The sequence below is a fragment of the Arachis hypogaea genome, chromosome 3 (assembly GCF_003086295.3).
Source record: "Arachis hypogaea cultivar Tifrunner chromosome 3, arahy.Tifrunner.gnm2.J5K5, whole genome shotgun sequence".
Lineage (NCBI taxonomy): Eukaryota > Viridiplantae > Streptophyta > Magnoliopsida > Fabales > Fabaceae > Arachis > Arachis hypogaea.
The window spans coordinates 2,701,403-2,725,282 of NC_092038.1; the positions used below are offsets into that span (position 1 = coordinate 2,701,403).

A 23,880-nucleotide genomic window follows, 5' to 3' on the forward strand; every position below is an offset into this window, starting at 1 on the left:
CTGGAATTTAATTTTTTTTTCTTAAGCATACTAGTTTTTTTTTTATGTGCTGAGAATCTAACCATTAAAAAAAATAAAATTAACGTTGTGCCTGTAAAAAATAAGTTTCTATTGACAAAACTATAGAAACTTTAAAAAATTATTCGAAATTTTTAAATTATCTTTTTTAAATTAACCTAATCTTAATCCCAACTCTAACTTTACCCACCCCCAATAAGTCCAATAATTAAAAGTAGTAACGAAAGAATCCATCAAATTCTATAGCTACTACCATAGCTATGAACTCTCCAAATTTATCTTTGTCTCTCTTCTTCATTAACTCATGCTGGAACACAGATTTCAACAACAAGGTCGTAGTGCCAACCATATTTTCTGGTGAGAATGCTACCGCTGTTGTGGCAGAAAAATCTAACGTTTTCGATCTCCGCATTTGTACGCCTCCAATGATAGATGATAATAATTAAGTCCCTATTATTCTTCGGTGCAAGCTTTCGGAGCTTCCACAGGTTTGATCGTAGAGATTATTGAATGAATGTGGTTCGATCGGTGGAGTTTCTGCATTGAATAAATGAGGGACAAGTGTTGAATTTGACGAGGTGCAGGTGATTTTGCTATTGGATTCGGGTACGAACAATGGAATTATAGTGAGAGAGGTTTATTTAATTATTCAAATCACTGGAGAATATTAATATTAAAATGTTGTAGCACTAATGTTGTACAATGTTATTGTTCCTTTGACTTGACCTTGGTTTTACTAACTCTTTAGATAATTGAAGCCCCTTGAAGAAAGAGAAAGAAAGAGAAATACCATAGCTACTAAGTTTGTCGACTATAAGGAGAGAACTTTTTTTTTTTTTTGGTGAGGGGGTTCAAAGACCTCAAACAGAACAAAGAAAACCAATTAGACCAGTCTTTTAAAGAGGAGAACAGTAGCTATATCAGTGACAAGAATGTATGTAATCTTAGCAAGAGCCGAGCCAAAAGTATGCAATCCAAAAAGGAGGTGTTGTCCTTTTTTTGCTAAATGATCAACAGCAAAGTTTGCTTCTCTGGGAATATGACTCCAATATACTTGAGAGATTCGATTGGCATAGAACTTAACCTCTTCAACAAGGGAAGAGCACGGGTGGCCCGTAGGACATCCATGAGAGATAAATTTTAGAACAACAGTCGAATTAGATTCCACGATAACAATAGATTGAGTAAGATTAGAGGCACTTTTAAGAACATGGATTATACCCCAAAGCTCTACATGCATATTTGAGCAACTTTCAAGGTTACAAGAGAAGCCTTTTACGAAGCCTCCAAGATGGTTCCTAACAATTCCACCACACGCAGCATTATTTTTATGCGCAAAAAAAAAAAAAAAGAGCCATCAACATTCAATTTTACAACACATTCACTAGGGAGAGTCCAGCATATTGGACTCATTTTCCTTGTGAACCGGCTGAATTCATCACTTCAGGTTCGAATTTGAGTTAGGACTGAAGATGCAGGGCTGTTTTTACCTTCGAAAATTAGCTTATTGTAGAAGAACTAGATTGAGGAGGTAGTAACACAAAAAATGCATTGCCATGAAGAGGTTAGCTTTAATCCAATCATGCAGACTTGAATTAAAGAAATCTTGTTTTCACATTGGTGGTAAAAGGGCATCCCAAATGCTAGACGCAAAAGTCCAATCTCTTAGTACATAAAATGTAGTTTCATTGTAATTGCTACATCTTGGACAGAGGGGGGAGTTTGATAAGTGACGAGGTTGTCTCTCCGCATACCTGATATGTTCGGGTTTTCTCTAACGCCAAACAAGATCAAATATGTCATTGAGAAGAGGCTGATTAGTACTAAAAAAAAATGATAAAAAAGTGGCAGAATATTAAAATATATGAGGTTAGAGATTAAGAGGGACCATTTAAAAGTGTTTAAATTTTTTATAATAAAAATTTGATTATTTACTTAACAATAATAAAACAAATGAAATAAAATGACTAGGCCCATTGTATAATTTTCAACAATTCATTTAGAAAAATTATTTTTTGAAATTATTTTTATCTTAAGTTTTAAATTTTTTAAAATTAACTTAAAAAACTATAATAAAAAATTAATTATTATTAACAAATTAAAAATTAATTTTTTATTTTTATTAATTTGTAGTCGTTTTTTACCGGCTGTTAATATAAAAAATATGGATGAATTAGTTCTCTTCTTAATTTTTTTTTTTCAAAAACTAAAACTAAAAGAAAAAAAATTACAAATTTTTTAACTACATTAACCTCTAAAATATTTTTGGAATTTGGGTAACAAAAACTAATAATAAAGTTTTTACGTGGAATGATTAGTCACTGCTTTAACCGTGAATAGTGAATACTATCGAATATATATATATATATATATATATATATATATATATATATAGGCAAAAAAAGTTTGTTTTTATGTGGTGATTGGTCAAGCAAGGTCTATTATTCTCATTATTCTATTCTTGGCATTGCAACTTGCATGCGTTGCATTTCCTCATACACCGAACCAATTGTATGTTGTTAAAGTTTCTCAGCCCATCCAACGGTCCAGATTCCATCTGAGGAAGACACGTGTCGAGAAACGAATGGGCGTAACCCTGAGTAGCGATCGGTTCAGGTTCACCCTATCCTACAACCCTTCCAAGAGAAAGAAATCGAGTGCTCCATACACAGCCTGTCCTATCATACGAACCTCTCTCTCTCTCTCTCTCTCTCTCTCTCTAATACCGTCGTAAAGGTCTTCCGATTAGGTTTCCGGGCACGGATCGTGGAACCTTCTCGAAGCTTCTTCCCTCTTACTGTTCCAATTTCGCAAAGGTAATCGCTTTCTTCTAATTCCTTTAGCTCGGTTATTTTATTTTAGCGCTGGTGAATTTATGGGAATTTTTTTTCTGTAATCAGCTTGATATGCAGTTTCAATTTTTTTTTCTTGAAAGAAAGATTATATGTAATGTAATGTGAGGTAGTAAAAATTAAAATTCATTATTAATTGGTTGTTTTTGAAACATTGAAGGATGTGTGTGAAGTGTGAACTATGTTACAGTACATTAAGGGGATTTTTCTCTTGTTTCAGGAGTTGTTTTGGTGATTTGGGAACTGAGAAAATTTTCACTTGGAATCAGCAACAAATTTACAGTGGATTCACCTGCAAACCCAGAAGCAAATGGTATATATAATTTGTCAACTTTTTCTACTAGGATGAGTAAATTGTGCATTGTTCACTGCTTTTCCTTTTGGCTGAAGATTCTGTATTGTTATAAGTGTTGTTCATTTGTAAGGAGCTTAATTTAGTCCTTCTTGCGAATGCACATTGGGTTTGTAGATAGATGTTGCACTTGCATGTTGCTTCTATTGTTTGGAAAATCAAGGAGCTTCTCATGCTTTCATATGATATTTTGGGCTCATTGCTTTTGGCTTGAGAGTTGAGACCGAGGATCTGTAAAAGTATAAAGCATCTGTAAACAAATGGAATGTGGGGAGCACAACAAAATCTCGGTGATAGAGATATCATTGTCTTATATATGTGATTAAATGAGTAAAGGGCTTATGATAGAAGACCTTAACATCAAAGGTTACTTCTGGATAAGCCAGGTTGGTAGTCTCTATTATTGGGATAAGCCAAAGAGGATGATCTAAAAGAAAAGTTTCAAACCGCTATACGGTCTTACTTTTAGACTCAATTATATATGTTTGATTACGATTTGTGAAAATTTTATTTTGTATGAAACCAAATATATAATCAAAACATAAAAGGCTAAAACCTGCAGCATTTTTCTATTGCCATGTCATTTGTCAGTTTGCATACATGTAACATTTCTAGTGAATAGCAACACTTTTCACTAAATTACTGTCTACCTGGTCATCTGACATAGTCTGGGATGTAATTAACCACCTTTATCCTGCTTAAATGTTATTGATTGAATTTGAATGAAACAAAGAAAAGCTGATAATTGCTAAGATGTAAAGTTATAGTGAGTATTTTTTTTCTTTTTCTTTTCTTTTTTTGCAGTCTTTTCAAAATAAGGGATTTTGGACGGTAAAGGGTTCAGGACACATTAATGACAGAGAGACAACTTTTGATAATCCTTCCAAAGTTGAACCAAAACGACCTCATCAGTGGTTTGTTGATTCTGCTGAAGTGGATCTTTTTCCAAACAAGAAGCAAGCAGTAGAAGATGTAAATGGAAAATCAAGTTCGGGATTTTCAAATGTCAATTATCCTCCTTGGGACAACAGCTCTGGTTTTTCGGTATCAAATATTGTTGATCAGTTATTTGGGTCTGAAACCAGGCAGGTCAATGTCATTGAAAAGAATGTTTATGTTCCAGCTGGTAGCTCTAATGTCAGATCAAGGGCAATGACTAATCAGTATGGGGACAATTCCTCTATTGGCTTGTCTATCTCTCATTCAGTTGAAAATTCGGAAGCACCTCTAAATTATGGTGGAGTTAAAAAAGTTAAAGTAAGTCAGGTTAAGGATATTGATGGTGTGCGACATCATCCTGAGGGACTTAATTACAATATGCAAAGCAATGGTGATCTACATCAGGTCTATGGTGGGGAAATTGATAAGGATGGTAATGTAACTTTAATGGGTCTTGCCTATAACGGAGGGGATGTTCATGTGAGATCTTCTGGTGCCCCCTATGGCAAAGGAGGTGACACAGGCATGTCATTTGGTACTGATTCCTATAGCAAAGATAACACAAATGTGATTCCATTTGGCGGGTTCCCGGATGAACGGGGTATTATCCCTGCTGGTAGGCCTGCTGCAGATTATGATCAATTATATAATCAATCTTCAGTCCATATTCCAGGAGCAGGTCATGAGAAAGAGTTGGATGCATCAAATCCTGGTGCAGTTGCAAATACTCCTCAAGTAGTAAAACAAAAGTCTGAAACTGTGTCCAAGAATAGACAAGAGTCCAAAGCAAACAAGAAAGAATCTCCAAACAGCTTCCCAACTAATGTCAGGAGCTTGATATCTACTGGTATGCTGGATGGTGTTCCTGTAAAGTATGTGTCGGCGGCCCGTGAGGTAAAAGATAGTATTTATTGTTAATGTTTACCATTTTAGTTTAAAGTTCTTTCTAATAAGTTTATGGTTAAATCTTACGGATGAAGGAACTTCGTGGAATGATAAAAGGATCTGGCTATCTTTGTGGGTGTAAGAAATGCAACTATTCGAAGGTTTGTAATCCATCCTGATTACGCACCTCAGTGACCGGTTTCCATTTCTTAAAAGCCATTGACTGACCTGCTGATGTTTTATCATATCAGGCTCTGAATGCATATGAGTTTGAGAGACATGCTAATTGCAAATCAAAACATCCAAACAATCACATTTATTTTGATAATGGGAAGACCATTTATCAAATAGTACAGGAATTGAAGAGTACCCCTGAAAGTATGTTGTTTGATACAATTCAAACTGTCTTTGGTGCACCAATTAATCAGAAAGCATTTCGCTATTGGAAAGGTAAATGAATTTCTCTCTCAAGTCTTACCGTTTCTGGTTGTTTGGTATGTCACTCATCCAATTCTTTCAACTCCTCTTCAGAATCTTACCAAGCAGCAACGCGTGAGCTTCAGCGCATTTATGGAAAAGAATAACTTAAAAATCTAACTCCCGAAGCCTTTGTGAAAATGCAACCTAGTTTAGAACTCGTGTGCAGAATAATGTCTTCATTTTTAGTACTTTTCGTTCTATGACTCGGCAAACTCCAGTAAACTACGGACCCTTGTGGCCTTGCTTAGTATATTGGAAGCTTCATTTTAGCATTTTAACAGATCAAAAGAATTAGGTGCTTTGGACAGAATTATATGTGGCATTATCGTGAAAGCCAAGGTTAATGTTGATTAGTAATTTAAAGGAGCAAGACTTCTGGACTCGTTAATGTTTCAGATTAATCTCTTTACGCAAGGTAAAGCCATTGCTTCGAGCCAGTAAAAGGAGGTAGTTTCAGTTGAGTACGTTAATTTTTAGATTAATACATAATTGGCCCGTGAAGTGCCTTTGATAGTTTGAACTTTGGAGTGAAAATGTACACATCAAACAAACCAAAAAAACTTAAATGATTTTAAGTGGTATTTTTCTCACTTTTCGGCCTTTAAACAAAACATCCAAAATCTTAAATTATTAGTAACTCCGATCTTGAGCATTAAAACCTAAGTATAATTCTATCATCTTTTTTTGTCAACTTGGAGTAGTTGTAGATATTAGGCAGCGATAATTTTGGCATGCAATGATTCCAAGTTCTCATAATTTTGCATTGGGTTTCATGTTCTTCTGTCTGTACCACTTTTACGTTTCCAAATGTTATAAGCGCTTTTTCTTATTCCCTTAATATGCAATTTGATCTTAAGTCCCGAATAAATAAAAAATGGGCACTTAGATATGCATTCACCATAATCAAATCTAGTTTTGGATTAATATAACTTGTTGAAAAATTCAGAAACTACACCACGCGCAAAATTTATAAAGAATGGCACCTTGAAAATGTTAAGCATTAATCAGCTTCATGTTTATCATGCATATATTTTTCTTTTTCTTTCGTCCTTCTTGCTCTTGGACAGTAAACTTGCTTCCAATCAGTAAAATTAGGCCCTCAACCACAACAACCTGATTTTTGTGCAGCCTCCCCAGCTCCGGCCCCCTGGTCTGTGTTGATTTTGATCGCTGCAGGCTGCAATGAACAATTCAGAAGAGGTTTCAGGGCAGTCGAATACCGAGTTTAACTTGTTACATGATGCACCAAGATAATCCAGCGGTATAGCTTTGTTAAAAGTAATCGATGTAACGTTGTGCTAAGATCTATACCATTAGATTTGGATTTTCTTAATGCATAAGGTACCAAACTCGCATATTAAGCTCTTGGAAAGAAGTTCAAATACCTCTGCCTTGTTATCACTATCAGCAAGCCTTTGTTTTATATCCCTTGCTATTGAGAAGAAAACTTCCTCCACATTAAAATTTGTCTTTGCACTCTGCAACAGGAACATTTTCCATGAGCACAAGAAGATAAAAAAACATTTGGGAAGTTTATTTCCACATTCTAATAGTATATAACATCACTTACAGTTTCAAAGAATTTGATCCCATACTCATCAGCAAGTTCTTGGCCCTTGGATGTCGGCACGGCCTAAAATGAAAGGCGTAGATATATATATATATATATATATATATATATATATATATAATCAATCACATATATACATACATCGGGGTGTTACTAAGAATTTAAGATTTAAACAAAACAGAAACAGGAAACTTGCCTACCCTTTTACTTTCATCCATGTCAGCTTTGTTCCCTACCAGTATCTTGTTAACATTGTCTGAAGCATGTTGCTCAATGTTGCGAATCCAATTCCTGATATCTGAAATCAGCAGAAGCTGGTGAACATTCCAGATGGAAAGGCCTAACAAGTTTAAAGAGATTTTGCATGGATCTGCTTATTTCAAATTCAAGCAACAACAGCTGGGAACTTTACTGTTAAATGATGCTTCATCTGTAACGTCATAGACTAGTAATATTCCCATTGCACCGCGATAGTAAGCTGCGAAAATTAAAGAAAAACATGATTTCAAGAAGAGATATACGTATTACACCAAAACTAAAGGAACTTCCAGTAATCAAATAAAGGATCACTAATATCTTTAAGATGCACAATACTACATGTGGCCACCTGTATAAATAACATGTTGAAATTCAAAATATACATTGAAAATAAGTGAAACAACATATGTATTTATATACAAATACATAGTATCTGATTCAATGGCTAATTTTTTACCTACACATAGCATTTTTGCTTTACGATTTACATTAATAATTTGCTCAAACATATGAAGAGATCGAAAAAATTTGAATGTGTGACATATAAGCATGATAAAATAAATAGGATAGTAGCTAAATAAGCTTACCAGTTGTAATTGTTCGAAACCGCTCCTGACCTGCAGTATCCCAAATTTGGAGCTTGATCCGTTTGCCATCGAGCTCAATCGTTCTTATTTTAAAATCAATACTGCATTTGGAGGGTAGGCATTGTGAATTTGTGATCTGAGCAATATTTTGCAAACTCAAATTGCAAAAAACTTACCCTATGGTTGTGATGAAACTAGTGGTGAAAGAACCATCAGAGAATCGCAGAAGGATGCAACTTTTACCAACACCTGCCATAAACACCAACCTCAGCTACATTTTACACAATTCGAAGGAGAAGCTGAATAAAAACAAGGCATTGAAAATAAACTTACCACTATCGCCGATCAATAGAAGCTTTATGAGATAATCGTAATCGGCACGGGCCCTTGCCGGTGGAGCAGCCATCTAATAATAATTTCAATTCTTCTTTTTTAATTATTATTATTATTTTTATTTTTATTAATCTAATTTATTATAAGTATTATCGGAAAACCGAAATGAATCTATTGCAAGGTGCAAAGCAACAGTGGCGAAAGTTTTGTCCCTTCGGAGAGAGAGAGAGTGGAGTGAGCTAAGGCAGATGGTGATTTTTTTTAGACAGAAAAAAAAAAAGGAGAGGTGGCTTTGTTTTTGTGTCATTATTGTTATTATTGTTTTGTTTTGGGAAACAAAAAACCAAAAACCATGCTTTTAGGATTTTGACCAGACAGACAATGTGGCTGTGTTTACAACCTTGTACTTTCAACCTGCCTCCGTCTATTTCTCTCTTCTCATGTCTTTATTTTCTTTTTTTTTTCTTTTTTTTTACCAATAATAATAAAAATCAATGCGTAATAAGATGAAATTTTCACATGAAAAATATCACAGTAACACACTGCTCACAGATTTTTTTAAATAAATAACTTAATTCTTTTATTTACTGAAATATATAATTTATAAAATATTTATGAATTTGTGCCATTTTACTTATTTTGTTTATATGTTAAATAAATTAATTTTGAGTGAGATAAAACACATATATAATTACACTTATCATATGTGTAAATATGTTGCCATACATTGCTTATTTCGTTCACTGAAAACGACATAAACTTAAACATCACCTATATAAAAAACTCGATAGTAATGTCTTAAAAATGTCATTTTCATATGTTTTTACACCTTTTTTTTTTTTCATACATAGTTTTTTTATATATATATTATTGAGGAATTTGGACATTATTGTGCACATATGCACAAGATAACGATATCAAGCACCTGAATGTAAGGTGGCATATCGCAAGAGTGTCAGATTAGTGTTGTTATTTTTCCTTTCAAATAAAGAAGCATATCATTATAGTTAGAGTATTTTTGTGGATTTAATTAATTATATATTTATATATGATTAGGAAGAAGATATCAAATTGTTCCATCTATAAGAGTCTTTGGTATAAACTCTTTCTTATTTTTAGAAGAACTATTTTCATTATTATCGACAACGTATTCTTCATCTGACTCCTCACTGTTCATGTCCATGTCTCCTACTGAACTAGCACAGTGCATAAGTGGTGATGCAAGAGGTGGAGCCATCTTGGGACAAAATTCAAGTGTTTAGAACCACTACCATTCACGTCGTTAACCTCCACAGAAAACTCCATCACTTGTTGGGTCATAATTATTCCGTAGAACCACTCCTAATTGCCATCGAGTCAAAAAACACGAAATCGAAATACCTGATTTTCCATCTGTATTAATAATCTATACCCAACTCTTTCAACCTCTTTTGTCCCATTAGCACCGATGTTCGTCAATATTAAACTCTTCAACTAAAAAACTTAATCTTCGAGTGCACAAAAGAATAGGACTACTACACTCAAACACAACCTCATCGTCATTATTTCTCATGTGACAATTAGGATATACACTTATAAAAATATATTCACTATCACTAGACATTTTTACTAAACTTATCGAAAGAACAAAGAAGAAAAGTGATATGTTTGCGAAGAAGGCTAATACTTACAAATTTTTTTATAGTTGGTTGAAATTTGTCGTGCTATATTTCATTTAAAGTATAAACGAAATAATTGTACTTTTATCTCTTTTACATGGTTAACAAATTGACTTTGAGTGTGTAAATGATACATGTGTAGTCCGCTGTCTCTCACGTATTACGTTTATACTCGTAATACTTGTTTAAAAAAATATGTCTTATCTCGTTTACAGTATAAATGAGATATATAAAAAAACATAAATTCGTAAATAATTTATAAAATTAATTACCTATTTCAATAAATAAAAAATTAAATTATTTATTTGAAAATTTTGTCTGTTCACTCATATCTAAACTTAGTAATTACGATTTGAGGCTATTTTTTAATAAAAAAATTGTGTGTAATTTATTATCATGGATAATTAGCGTATTTTTTTATATGAATTTATTCTTTTTTATTTTAAGTAATTACTCAGACCCTCAAATTTAAAGAAATAGACAAATCTGAGGGTCAAACTTCATAGTGCACAAATTAAAAAGTTCAAATTATGTTAAAATATTTTTTTTTCTATTGCGAAGCAAATTGGAAGCTCCGATTTGAACTTTTAAATTTTTTTAATATTAAAAAACAAATCTAAGGATCATATTTGTAGATCTAAAAAAATTTAAAATGATCTCAAATTTGAGTATTTAAAAAAAATTAAAAGTCACAAATTTGAGGCTAATTTTTTTGGTAAAGGATTGGAGAGGTGTGTTATGCATAGTTATAGAAAGTTGGTGTATTTTTTATGGATATGGAGATAATTATTTTATTTTTTTAATTAGAAACTATAAATCGGAGACTCAGATTTGAGTAGGGGTAGAAAATTGGGGGTCAGATTTTGGGTAGAATAGAAAATTGAGTGTCTATTTTGGGTAGGGATAAAAATTGAGGGTAAATTTTAAGTAAAAAAAAAATTCAAAATCCCCAAATCGAAGGTCCGATTTGCATGTTTTAAAAATTTTTTAATGTTAAAGCATAAATCTAAAGGTCAGATTTATAATTTAAAAAAAAATAAAAATCACAAATCCTACTGTTAGATTTGTGGTGTCCATAAAAAAAAATATGCTAAGTATCCACATTATTAGAAAGAGAAAGTATAAAGAGTCAATGGTCTAAGCGTACAATGTGTACAATGGAGGTTTATGAAATATTAAAGATATAATCATTAGTGTTACATTGTCCTATCAGGTTACGTTTTTGGGATGAGTAGGTTCATGACATGGTATTAGATTTGTTATATTTTATTTATAAATATTTTGTCAGATTACGTTTTTTGGATGAGTGATTTTATGACATGAGATGTTTATTATCCCTGGTATCCGGATGGTTATTCTGAATAATATGAGTGATGTTCATTTTATTCATAGACCAAAGATTTAGCCAATTATACGCTTAAGCCATTGACTCTCTAGCAATACCCTATTAAAAAACACTAACTGTACAAAAAATAAAAAGCGCAAATTTAACCTTCAAATTTATGCTCTTCACATGAAAAAAAAAAAAAACATAAACTGTCCATATTATTTAAAAACGCCATTGGAATTCAATAATAAAAATAAAAAGCGAAGACTTGATATACTTGGAGCTAAAAATAAATTGATAAAATTATAAATTAATATATTTTAACCAACTTGGGTCAAATTAAAGTAATTAGCTAATTTATTTATTTAAACAAGAGTTAAAATTTTAAATTTTATTTTGTGTATATATATTAATTTATTAATTAATAATAATTTTTTAAATAAAATACAAATTTAGAATAAACTGATCTTTATATTATCAAATTAGAGGACCATCAGGAATTAAAAAGACAAAAATGTATATATTCTTTTGAGTTCCACGCCCTTTAGCAGCAGGAGGAAACTTAGGGGGTAAGTATTCATTTGGTTCACCCAGCATTTACTTTGTTCGTGCATGTCCCAAACGTTGTTGGAATTGGGTCGATTTTGTTTGCAGCATATTTTTGGTAGCAAATGTGTGATTTGTTTACTTTTCCATTACCTGATGATGGTGGTTCTTCTGAATGCAAAGGTAACTAGAATTGAATGCCACGTATATATTGGCAATTATTTTTTACAAACAAATAAATGAAAATTTCGTTTGTGCTTCCCACATGCTGATGTGCATATTCATATTAAGAAAATATATGTAACCAACTAATAATCAGCCAAGAATGGAATAATATAATTAATTATAATTAATTTTATTAATTTATAATTTAATTTGTTTTTTAAATTATTGTTGACCACGTTCAAAATATGAGGGAAGATACGCTAGTGATTGGAGAGACTTACGGAATAGATGTTTTGATCATTCATTAGTTAGTTTCATATAATTAATTATGTTTTATTAATGTGTAATACATAAAACATAGAAATCATATCCAAAACCATCCAATTTACAAAAAAAAATATCCGTGTATACCTATCAGTAGCAACATCCAAGTCACCGGTATCTCTAGTTTATTAGTTGGCTGATTATTGACTTATATAAAGTTGGTTCCTAGCATTGTTATTCATATTAAAGTTTAGATTATATTATTCCTATTACCGGATTATCCTATGTATGTATGTACAATTGACTCAATTAGAGGCTCACCCAACTGATGTGTGCCACGTGCCATGTGCGAATGATATTAGAACATAGCATTAGTTAATTATTTTGTTTTTGTAAAGAAAACAATAAAAACAAACAAGGGTCTTCTTCAAAGTTTAATAACGTAGTAAAATTGCTAGGCCAAGTATATTCTTCCAAAAAAGAAAAAGTTTGATGAAAAGTAGGATCCTTATTCTTTTAGGCTCATCCACATTCAACAATATAATAATTAATTAATTAAGAATTCTTATAATATAATTAAAAAGATGCCAAAATTAAAGGTATAATAATATAATATATAATATGTGAAAACATAATGAATGGGGCCAGAGCATAATGTCGTAATAATAATGCTCAAGGTATATGCCGAAGAAGATCCTTTGTTCTTTGCCCCCACCATAACCAAAAGGAATGCTTTTTCTATTCTTTATAGCTCACAAAACTCACCCTCCCATCGATCTTCTCTTTCAGCTCAAGGTGTATGTTCTTCATCAATTGCAATTGAAATTCGGGTTATGATGATGGCAACAAGCACTTGCAACTTGGAGCATAACGATGGTGATGATGATGAAGAAGAAGACACGAAGTAGTTATGCTTCTCTGTTGATCAAGTAACCAATGATTACTATTGAATATCATTTGGGCAACTGAATATCCTTTGGCACCAAACACATACATATACATCATCCTTGCTCCTCTCTATACCCTTTTCATCATTTTCACAACAAATAATACTATACAAGGTTTATTTATATTTTCTATATTAGGCAAGTTTATTATGGTTGCTTAGTACTAGTTATTAATATTATTCTATGCCTTTCATGTTATATTGGACACCAATTTAATTTGCAGTGATATGATCATTTTTGCTTTCGGTTCATTTTTCTTTCTCTTTTTGCCATTTGAAAAGCTAACCCCGGAAACAATGTGTTTATATGGCATATTCTTAAGTCTACGACCCTCTTCTTCGGTAGTAACGTGTTGTATGTGATGATAATTGCCATTTGATTTCGTTGTCAACCGTCTCATCTTGAGAAGAATTATTGGCATATACTGAATTCTTCAGCTTACTTTTCGAGGATTATTGTATGCGGATTGGAGATATGAGATCTCAATATTAAATTAACTATTAAGTATGATTTTATACATTGAAATGTTATCAGGCAAATTAAAACGGGATAATTAAGCTTTCTCCTTCTTTAATTACCCATATCATCCAATAGTAAGCTACACAAATAAATAGCAAATAAAAAAGGTTATAGAACAGAGGTTACGTAACGAGTTTAGAGAAAAATTTATTGAACTGCCTTAAAGTGATAATCATATATAAATCTTCATAATGTGTACAATAAATTTTAAATTTGTTCAATATAAGAAAAAAAATTTTAAATAGTTATTTTAAAAAATTAATTATTCCGACTCTAATTTACTAATAGAATTTACTTAAACATCTTTTATCCCCTTTCAACTTTATTAGGAAGACAATAAAAAATATTGACAATGTGTTTAATGAATTTTAATTTAGGTCCATTACAAAGAAAAAAAATCCAAATAATTTTTTTAAAAAAAGTAATCATTCCAACTCTAGTTTACTAATGGAATTTATCCAAACACCCTCTTCTCCCCCTCTCCAACTGTTTGCTATCCCATCTCCATCAATCATCTCACCTATCCGGCGTTAGAAACTCCCTCTCCCTCATACAATTAATCACTATCTAGTGAAATGACCATCTAATATTTGTTAATTGTATATATTTAAACTGAATCAAACAAAATAATCATCAAATCAAGAATTAAAATAACCATATACATACTTAGTAAATTAAACATTTAGCATTTAAATTCGTCAATCTTCAACCCACTCGAAGCAAAGTACAGCGACAGCAAGTCAGCAACAACCCGGACATAAAATTCTCGATCCTCTCTATCAGCCTCTCCGCCAAATGCTTCCTTCGAAATCGTTAATACGAACACATGACGAAAGCCAAGCTAGAGATGAGAACCCACACGGAACCAGGGGGTTCTTGTGGCCGCCGCTGCCGTCGGCCTTTCCGGCGAGTGCTACGACGAGGGCGAGGAGGATCCAAGCCGCGACGTCGTTGAAGGCGACAACGGCTATGGCGGTCTTGGGCTGCGCAATGAATGCAACGTCCGTGAAGGGGGTGTTTTCGTCGGATGTCCTTGGACAGTTGAGCAGCATCGGATTGCGTTCTAGGCGGCAGACGGTGGTGATCTTTGCGGAATCAGTTCGGAGAGGGTGGAAGAAACTGCAGCACGTTCTTCGCAGACGTAAAATAGAGAAACTTCCCAATAATCAAATCCTTATATTTTGGATTTGGCTCCTCTGAAGTTGTTCATTTACTTTAGAGAAAAAAGTAACGCAATCTAAGCCATTGATAACATAAACGGTTTTGAACAAAAAATGGTAATTACACAGATGACGGAATTATTAAGTGAAACAAGTATGCTGATTCCATCTATGGATACTACGATAATGGTGTCCCCAATAGAGACGAGCAAGCCAAACATGGAGGTGTTACTTCCTGAAACTAAAACGGTAAATTTATCAGAAGAAACAAATGAGTTGATGATCACAATGATACCACCATGGAAAGGTAATTTTTTTTATTGAATAATTTTAAATTTCACCGCAATATATTTGATAATATTTTACTCAATATATTATTTTTTTATATTTGCAGAAGATTGTCAATTGATTTCTCAAAACGTAGAAAAAATCCAAATTGCACAACAGAATTCTACATTAATTACTTTTTTCAGGTATGTTTATAACAATTATATTTGTACTCTTATTTTTGTATGTTTATAACAATTATATTTAGAATTTTATTATTTATTTTTATTCAGGCCAATTATAGCCAAAAAAATACCAAAATTAGGCTGGAATTTGACACAGTACTAAAAGCTAAAGACTTCTGGAAAAGTTATGGTGGAATGATGAGTTTTGATGTTCGACAATTGTATGCAAATAAATGCAAGCTTGATAATTCTGTAAGTAGTTTTAGACTTGTTTGTACAAAGAAAGGCCAACGAAGACCAGATAAACGGGATCATTTAACAAAGCAACCTCGCGCCGAGACTAGAACAAGTTGCCAAGTAAGAATGTCACTCAAGTTTGCTCGAGATATTAAAAAATATGTGATTTGTGACCTTGAGTTAAATCACAATCATATTTTGCAAATTCCGAAAACCAGTCATATGATGCCATCACAAAGAAAGATTTCAGAAGTACAAGCATTGCAAATAGATTTGGCAGACCAAAGGAAATACATGAACTAACAAGTTTACAAGCTGGTGGTAAAGATGTCCTTGGATATACCAAACAAGACCAAAAGAACTATTTTCGAAGCAAACGAAAGCGAGACTTGGCCTATGATGAAGCAGGTAGTTTATTAAAGTATTTTCATCGGCAACTACTTGATAATCCCTCATTTCAATATGCTACACAGTTAGATAACAAAGAGAAAATAACAAATATTTTTTGGGCTGATGCAAGAATGGTTATTGATTATGCTATCTTTGGTGATGTAATCACATTTGACACTACATACTGCACAAACAAAGAAAATAGACCATTAGGTGTTTTTTGTGGATTCAATCACCATCGAGAAATAGTAATATTTGGCGCTGCTCTTTTGTATGACGAATCAAAAGAATCTTTTATGTGGTTATTTGAATCATTTTTGGAAGCTCACATGCAAAAAAAGCCTAAAACTATTTTCACTGATCAAGATCCTGCTATGGCAAGTGCTTTGGTAGAAAAAATGCCTGAAACATATCATGGATTATGTGTATGGCATATTATGCAAAATGCTATTCGACATTTAGGGAACAAGTTGAAAGATGGTTCTTTTATCTTGAGAGATTTCAAAGCTTGTATGTATAATTCTAAAGATCAAATTCAATTTCAAGAGACATGGGATGCATTGCTTCAAAGATACAAAGTGGAAGACAATTCTTGGTTGAAGAGTATTTATAAAGTGAAGGAAAAATGGGCTCATTGCTATATGAAGAAGGTGTATACTATTGGAATGCGAAGTACTCAACTTAGTGAAAGTTTTAACAGTGATTTGAAAGATTTTATGCGGTCAAATTTAGACATAATACATTTTCTCAAACAGTTTGAGCGAGCTGTTGGTGGCAAGCGATACAAAGAGCTACAAGCTGAATACAATGCAAGACAAAAACTTCCTAGACTTAAAGATGATTCATTCGCCGTTATTGAAGCATGCTGCACAGGTATATACTCCTAATGCATTTGATTTATTTCAAAATGAGTTTGATTGGAGTTCTGCTGCATATATTGTTTCTCGTACAGAGAACAATCAAATATCTGAATATCAAGTTGCTATTTTTGATAAAGATGGAGAATACACTGTATTCGGCGTGAAAGATATGATTATTTCTTGTAGTTGTGGAATGTTCGAAACAATGGGATTCTTATGTTGTCATTGTTTAAAAGTTTTAAATGTTTGGGATGTGAAGCAAATTCCGGTTCAATACATTATGAAAAGATGGACTAGAGAAGCAAGAGAGATGATTGTTCATGACTTAGATGGAAAAGTTGTTCAAAGTGATACTAGAGCGGATGCTACAGCACGGTACAAGAATATATGTTTCAAAACAATCAAATTAGCTGCTCGATCATCAGATTTTGAAGTAACATCTAATTTTGTTGAGCAAGTTATAGAGGAGGCATATAAGAAGGTAGATTCTTTTTGTAGACACAATCAAGATGATGATGTTTCAAATATTTTGAATGCAAAAGAAATCGTTAATAGTTGTTCAGATGGAGATGCGTTAGAAAGATTACTTGAAAATGTGAAAGGATTGAAAAAAAAAGGAAGGACGAAAAGGTAGAAAAAGACTCAAGAGCTGAATTGAAAAACAATCAAACAAGAGAATGGCGTCAACAAAAAAAATTCCACCAAAAATTGTGAGGTTTGTAATATTTTTCATTTTTTATTATCATTTTTTTAATATTTTTAAAACTTATTGAAGTTCCTCTGTATTATTATTTTTCTTATAATAGTGTTTATATTGCAGGCCGAAATTTTCACTTCAAATATTGAAAATCAAGCTATTTTGCCACTTCAATCATGGAATCAAGTTACAACACCAAATGGAGTGAAGTTACAACACCAAATTTAGATAATTAAATGATAGAATGAAAAACTATTTATTTAAACTTTGTAATTTTTCTTTTTGAATTTATAACGAATGACTTTAAGAAATTTGAGATGATTGTTTTGTTTATATTTTTTATTATTTGTCTATTCTGATGATAATATATTTTTTTTAATCAGTCATACATTTAAATTTAAACTACAACATTAGACATAAAACAAGCATCATAAACATATAAAAACACATAAAAATATAAATAAATTAATTTAATGTATATCAATATAAATTTAGTAGAGATCTATTAAACCAACATCACATCATTAGTTATTCTAAATACTCTTTAGTTTGTTCTCAATTAGATTCTTATTTTAAGTATAAACAAAAAAAATTGAGTACATTTATCTAAAAAAAATTTAGTACATTTACATGAGTATTTTTTTATATTAAAATAAAAAAAATTATTTTTGACCCAATTTAAATTAATTAATTTTATTTTTTTATTAAATTTTTCAAAAAATTATTCAGGATTCAAAAAAGATGAAAGATTAAAATTTCGCAGTTTTGGAAACTGCTGCTTGCACGATTTTTAAGGTTCTTTTAATGTGTTTATTTATTATTTATTTATTTAAGATGATCAAAACCGTTTATGTTATCAATAGCTTAGATTGTGTTACTTTTTTCTCCAAAGTAAATAAACAACTTCAGAAGAGCCAAATTCTATATTTTTAAAATTTAAAATTCGAAATTATTAAGAATTAATTAAATTAATTATTAAATAATTATAATTTTAATTTTATCCCTCTTATATACATTATACACTAAATTCATTGTCTTTCTATACTTTCTCAAAAATTTATTTATCGTTTAATCAAGTCATTAACTTTCTTTTTATATATATAGTTTGTTAAAGAAAACATTGCGTTCTATGACAAAGCATTTTCAAAGATAAATCGAGGAATAAAATACTTGATATTTGAATCAACATACGGTGTTCATTCGACCGAGACTATTCTAACTATACACCATATGTAGACGATACCTTATGACTGACTTTGATGAGCTAAACAAAAAGAATTTAGTTTTTTGTAAATTTTAAATTTTATTTTTAAATATAAATATAATTTCTTACCATTTATTTATAAGTAGAAGTGAGAAAAAATATAAAAAAATTACTCAAAGATAAAAATTTAAAATTTAAAAGATCTAAATTAAAAAAATTATCAATTAATTACAAAAACTTAAATTTATATAAATTGAAGCTCAACTAGAAAATATTTTTCATAACATAAAGACAAAATACAACATGTGATAATAAAAAGAAAAAAAGAAAAAGGAGACAATAAAACATTTTATCATTTGCCGAAGCCTCCTCACAATATGTTATTCTCTATCGAACTGGTATAAAGAGTGTTCGCAACCTCGGAGAAAATCCTGCTGCAACTTCGTTACTATATCCAGGAACTAATTCACATTGTTGAAAATATATATATATATATATATATATACTATGCGAATTAATGAAAGCTACGTACGTAACAAAATTTTTCAATGTAGCCTTGTGGGTGGAGGGTTATTACTTATTAGTTATTACTAGTTAGGTCGATATTAGCCAAACTCAAATCAATCTGATATTATTCATTTAAAAATAGTTCCAATTTAATAGTACCCACGAATCACGTTAGTCAAATATTTTTATGATCAACTAGTTTTGTTAGCCTACGGGGTTGGTTTAAATGGTATATGCATATAATTATTCCTTAATTCAAACATTGAATCTAATTAAAAATTTTGTAGTTAAAAATAGTTTTTACGAGTAAGTTATAATTTTTATTCATGAAAATTTTAAGGTGGAAACTCAGATTTAGTTGACTTCACGTGAAGTTAATACTTAAGAGCTGTTAGATAATTTGACTAATTTGACTAAATTTTCATCTAATTGCTATCAAGTATCAATTTCACGTGAAATCGACTGCACCTGAATTTTCACCAAATTTTAAATGCTGATCAATTTATTTACGAACAAACGAAATTAAAGTTATAACTATAAAAATGACTTCTATACGATAAAATTATCTAAACCCTAAAAAATGACATAAAAATTTCAAATTATCCTGTATAACTATTAACTGATACCAAAATTTTAACTGAACTTGTAAGAAAAAAGAGGCTCATTTTTTTCTATATGAAACAAAATTATGGTGTAATCTAATAAAATTGAGGTGTGCAAAAAAATTACGCTGCTATAGTGTCAACTCAAAATTGCAACCTGTGTTTTACCATTTTTTATTGTTTTTTTTATCATAAATAATCAAAATGCAGCCTGGTATTATGCTTTTTAGAATTTTTATTTATTTATTTTTTGTTATTTTCTTTAGGTCCAAATACAGCCTGCGTTTATGGATGCACAATGTTTAATTTTTTTTAAACTCCAAAACAGGTCTAAAATAGGTTGCGTTTTGTGTAGGAAAATTTATTTTAAACGAGAGTCTTGGTTATAAATACGAAAGAAGACACATCCAAAGTTTCTCACCTCCCTTCTACTCTTATTACTCTTTCTTTCATATATCTCATACTTGTGAGTTTTTTTTGGCATTTAGTAGTATCAAAAAAATTGGATTAGGTGAGATTGAGATTAGGAAAGGTATTATAAATATGCGAGTGTATTATAATGGTGAGACTATGCTAAACATACATGAAGAAGTGGCTTTTGTATGTGAGTGTCTGTTTTCATTTGCTATTCCATGTACCATGAGTTTTGTAGAGTTGCAAAATGGTATTTGTGAGAATATATAAAGTCACATTTTGAAAAAGAGTGAACAATATTTTGTAAGACAATTCTGTACAATTATTTGATTGGCTGATACAGTTTCAACTAATGTCCATCACTAACGACGCATGCATGCAGTGGATGATAGAGTTGTACGTTGAGTTTGAGCAACATACGAGGATGGATGCGGTTGGCGACGATGTCAATGTTGATCAACTCGGGGATATAGATTGGGAAGAAGATAACAATGACAGTGAAAAAGAGGTTGAAGCCAACTATAAAGTTGATGACGAAAACGATGACAGAGACTTGGCAGGCAATCCGGCGGCACAAAATGAGGCGCATGCGATTGTAATCAGCATCTCTTTGGCATTTCATCTTTTATGCGGACTATGAATCTCGAAGCCATGCATGCCCTGGAATTTCCTGAGTATGCGAATATCGGTATGTTATCTTATGATTATTAATTAAAGTTGCCACTTCCATTTATTTTATTTGTCTTATCCAACTGACGGTGGTTCGCATGTCATAGGGGAAGGCAACATTGCAGCGAAAGACGGTGAGTTTAGTGTCGAAATGGAATTTGGTTCTAGAAAGTCGGTGATATATGCAATCAAAAGCTATACTATCTCTAGATGAATTGATTTCACTATTTATGAGTTTGAGCCATAAACATTCTATGCGAACTATAAGGGTTATGGTGCAGGGTGCGATTGACTTATCTGAACTAGCTTGATTCGAAAGAAGGGGTGTTGGAAGATCAGGAAATACAATGGCAAATACACGTGCACCATAGGCACGATTTCACAAGATCATGCCAAGTTGGACCAGATACAATTGCAGATGCCATAAGGTCGTTGGTTGAAGCTGACCCGTTGATAAAGGTAAAGTATATTATTGTAGAAGTTCATGCCAGCTTCAACTATACTATAAGTTTTCACAAGGCTTGGTTGGCAAAGTAGAAATCAGTCACAAAAATTTTCAGTGATTGAAAAGTTTTTTACCAAACTCTGCCAGTATGGTTGAAAGCAATGATTGCAAAGATGTCAAAGTCTCGTGTTCAAATAAAAACACTCCCCATTTACCGTGAGAGTGAGGAGGTTTAAGGTGTAAGAATTCTCCATCACGTTTTTTGAACTTCTATCCGTATATTGTAGTATTCAGACATTGCAAGCCATTAGTGAAAATAATAATAATAATAATAATAATAATAATAATAATAATAATAATAATAATAATAATAATAATAAATCACTAATTATAAGTTTATAACATAAATAAATAAAATCCATATATATATATATATATATATATATATATATATATCATAAAATTAAAAAAAATACTTACCCATTGAGGATGATCTGAATATTTAATAATGTGTTTTTAGGTTTAGTAAAATCACGAATCATTTTTCGTTTTAAACTATCTGAAACCCTAAACCTTATACTCTTCTTCTTCCTCTCACAAGCTCTCTGAACAACCCTTGCAACCCCTCACCGTAAACTCTTTTTGAACAATTCTTTTAACTCTTTCTTTCTGTATTTTGTGTTATAAAGACCCGTTCAACTCTTTCCTCCAACACGTGATGTTCATGTAGCCAGAGAACCTGCCAAAAGCAACCTGTATTTTGTCCCTGACAACTACCAAATGTAACCTCTATTTTGAGAATTCTCAGACAGTCAACACAACAGTTCTAGTCTACATGCAAGAGGCAGGCACACGTTTTAAAATTTTCTTCTCCTTTCCTGCCAAACGCAATCTGCGTTTTGCAGCTGCATGCAGCTTTTGCGTATTTTGTTCCGGTCAAAACATAACCTACATTTTATGAGTTACTGATTTTAGTAAATCCACATTTGTGAATTACACGACATAGAACAATATACTTAAAGATCACCATTTTTACTTTTATTAATTAATTAATTTCTGAAAAAAGACAACAAGTTAGATTAAAAGAAAAATATATATTTCCAAAACGTTTTAATCGTATGTTTATTTGAATTTTGAAGATGAAAATAGTTTTGAAACATAAAAGCTTAATATCTTAATTCTGAATATGATGGATTAATTTTTTTTAAATTCATACCTTACTTTTAGCAAAAACAAATAAACTTGTGTAAAAGAAATTAAAGTATTCAATTTTGATTTGGCTAAAAATTTGGGAAAACTTAATTTGAAAGTTAACCCGCGCAAGATGAAGGGTAATTGTCTATTTGGGTTTAGGCGCGCAGGGAGATTCCCTACTTTCTAATTCACACCTCAGCCGTCCATTTACAGAGTCCACAAATGCGCTTCAACGCTGGATGCAATGCCCAACTCAACAATCCGCATCCTATACTTCTGAAATCAATACATCGCGACCGTCGATTCATGTTTTACTTTAAGAACGTTATTTCACGGATAGAGAATTTTCCACGTCAGCGATCCGCGTGAAACCCCAGTAGCCAATAAAAACGCCAAATTGTTTTTATATATAAGCAACTGCAACCACCCATCCAAAACACACACAATTCAACTCGTTCTCAATTTCCTGAAACAGAAGCCCCAATAAATTCCATACCCTAATATCATTCAGAATCTCAAAATCTTGGTTCGTGATGGCACCTAAGGCAGAGAAGAAACCAGCTGAGAAGAAGCCGGCTGAGGAGAAGAAATCCGCCGTGGCTGAGAAGGCTCCACCTGCGGAGAAGAAGCCAAAGGCAGGAAAGAAGCTGCCGAAGGAAGGTGCCGCCGCCGGGGACAAGAAGAAGAAGAGGAACAAGAAGAACGTTGAGACCTACAAGATCTACATCTTCAAGGTTTTGAAGCAAGTCCACCCTGACATCGGTATCTCCAGCAAGGCCATGGGAATCATGAACAGCTTCATCAACGACATCTTCGAGAAGCTCGCCCAAGAAGCTTCTAGACTTGCCCGATACAACAAGAAGCCAACTATCACCTCGAGGGAAATCCAGACCGCGGTCAGACTCGTGCTGCCCGGAGAGTTGGCTAAGCACGCCGTTTCTGAGGGTACCAAGGCGGTGACTAAGTTTACCAGCTCTTAAACGATGTCGTTTGTATTTTGAGGGTTTTCCGTGTTAGGAATTTGTTAGAAGTATGTTTAGATTTGAAGTAGTGCCTCTTATTTTTAATATCTTGTAATTGAAGAAATTGGATCTGCTCGATCCATTTGTGGATGGAAATGTAGAATTGACGGTATGGTATAGGATAGGATCGCATACTGCTGTTATCGTATCTTGATAGCTTCCCTATTAATGACAGTGCATTATTAGTAGAAGAGTTTGACATATTCGCTTGAATAGTAAAGCTGGGATCATAACATGATAATTAACTATTACTTAACATAACATGTGGGCCAGGGTAATTTGGGCCTTCCTGATTTAAAAAAAAAAACGAGATATTTCTTCCTCTTA

At 32.2% G+C, this 23,880-nt stretch overlaps 3 protein-coding genes across 4 annotated transcripts; 2 read left to right on the forward strand and 1 right to left on the reverse strand.

The window, feature by feature from the left end:
- The first annotated feature begins 2,461 nt into the window (after positions 1-2,461).
- On the forward strand, positions 2,462-5,921 carry LOC112787197 (uncharacterized). 2 transcript variants are annotated; one of them, XM_025830350.3, is made up of 6 exons: positions 2,462-2,834; positions 3,091-3,183; positions 4,027-5,055; positions 5,142-5,207; positions 5,298-5,496; positions 5,578-5,921. In XM_025830350.3, exons 2-6 carry the CDS (start codon positions 3,181-3,183, stop codon positions 5,628-5,630), a joined length of 1,350 nt encoding a protein of 449 aa, XP_025686135.1. In that variant the 5' UTR covers positions 2,462-2,834; positions 3,091-3,180; the 3' UTR covers positions 5,631-5,921. The 2 variants fall into 2 exon arrangements, with proteins under 2 accessions (XP_025686135.1, XP_072081809.1); XM_072225708.1 differs by having other exon boundaries at positions 4,027-5,054; positions 5,135-5,207.
- A 498-nt stretch (positions 5,922-6,419) lies between these two features.
- LOC112787224 (ras-related protein RABE1c) lies at positions 6,420-8,692 on the reverse strand. Its single transcript, XM_025830351.3, has 8 exons — positions 8,275-8,692; positions 8,118-8,190; positions 7,942-8,042; positions 7,509-7,574; positions 7,297-7,394; positions 7,097-7,159; positions 6,912-7,004; positions 6,420-6,703 (listed from the first exon to the last, which is right to left on the reverse strand). Exons 1-8 carry the CDS (start codon positions 8,345-8,347, stop codon positions 6,626-6,628), a joined length of 645 nt encoding a protein of 214 aa, XP_025686136.1. The 5' UTR covers positions 8,348-8,692; the 3' UTR covers positions 6,420-6,625.
- Positions 8,693-23,064: 14,372 nt separating this feature from the next.
- On the forward strand, positions 23,065-23,744 carry LOC112787272 (probable histone H2B.1). Its single transcript, XM_025830354.3, has one exon. It carries the CDS (start codon positions 23,065-23,067, stop codon positions 23,509-23,511), a length of 447 nt encoding a protein of 148 aa, XP_025686139.1. The 3' UTR covers positions 23,512-23,744.
- Positions 23,745-23,880: the final 136 nt, after the last annotated feature.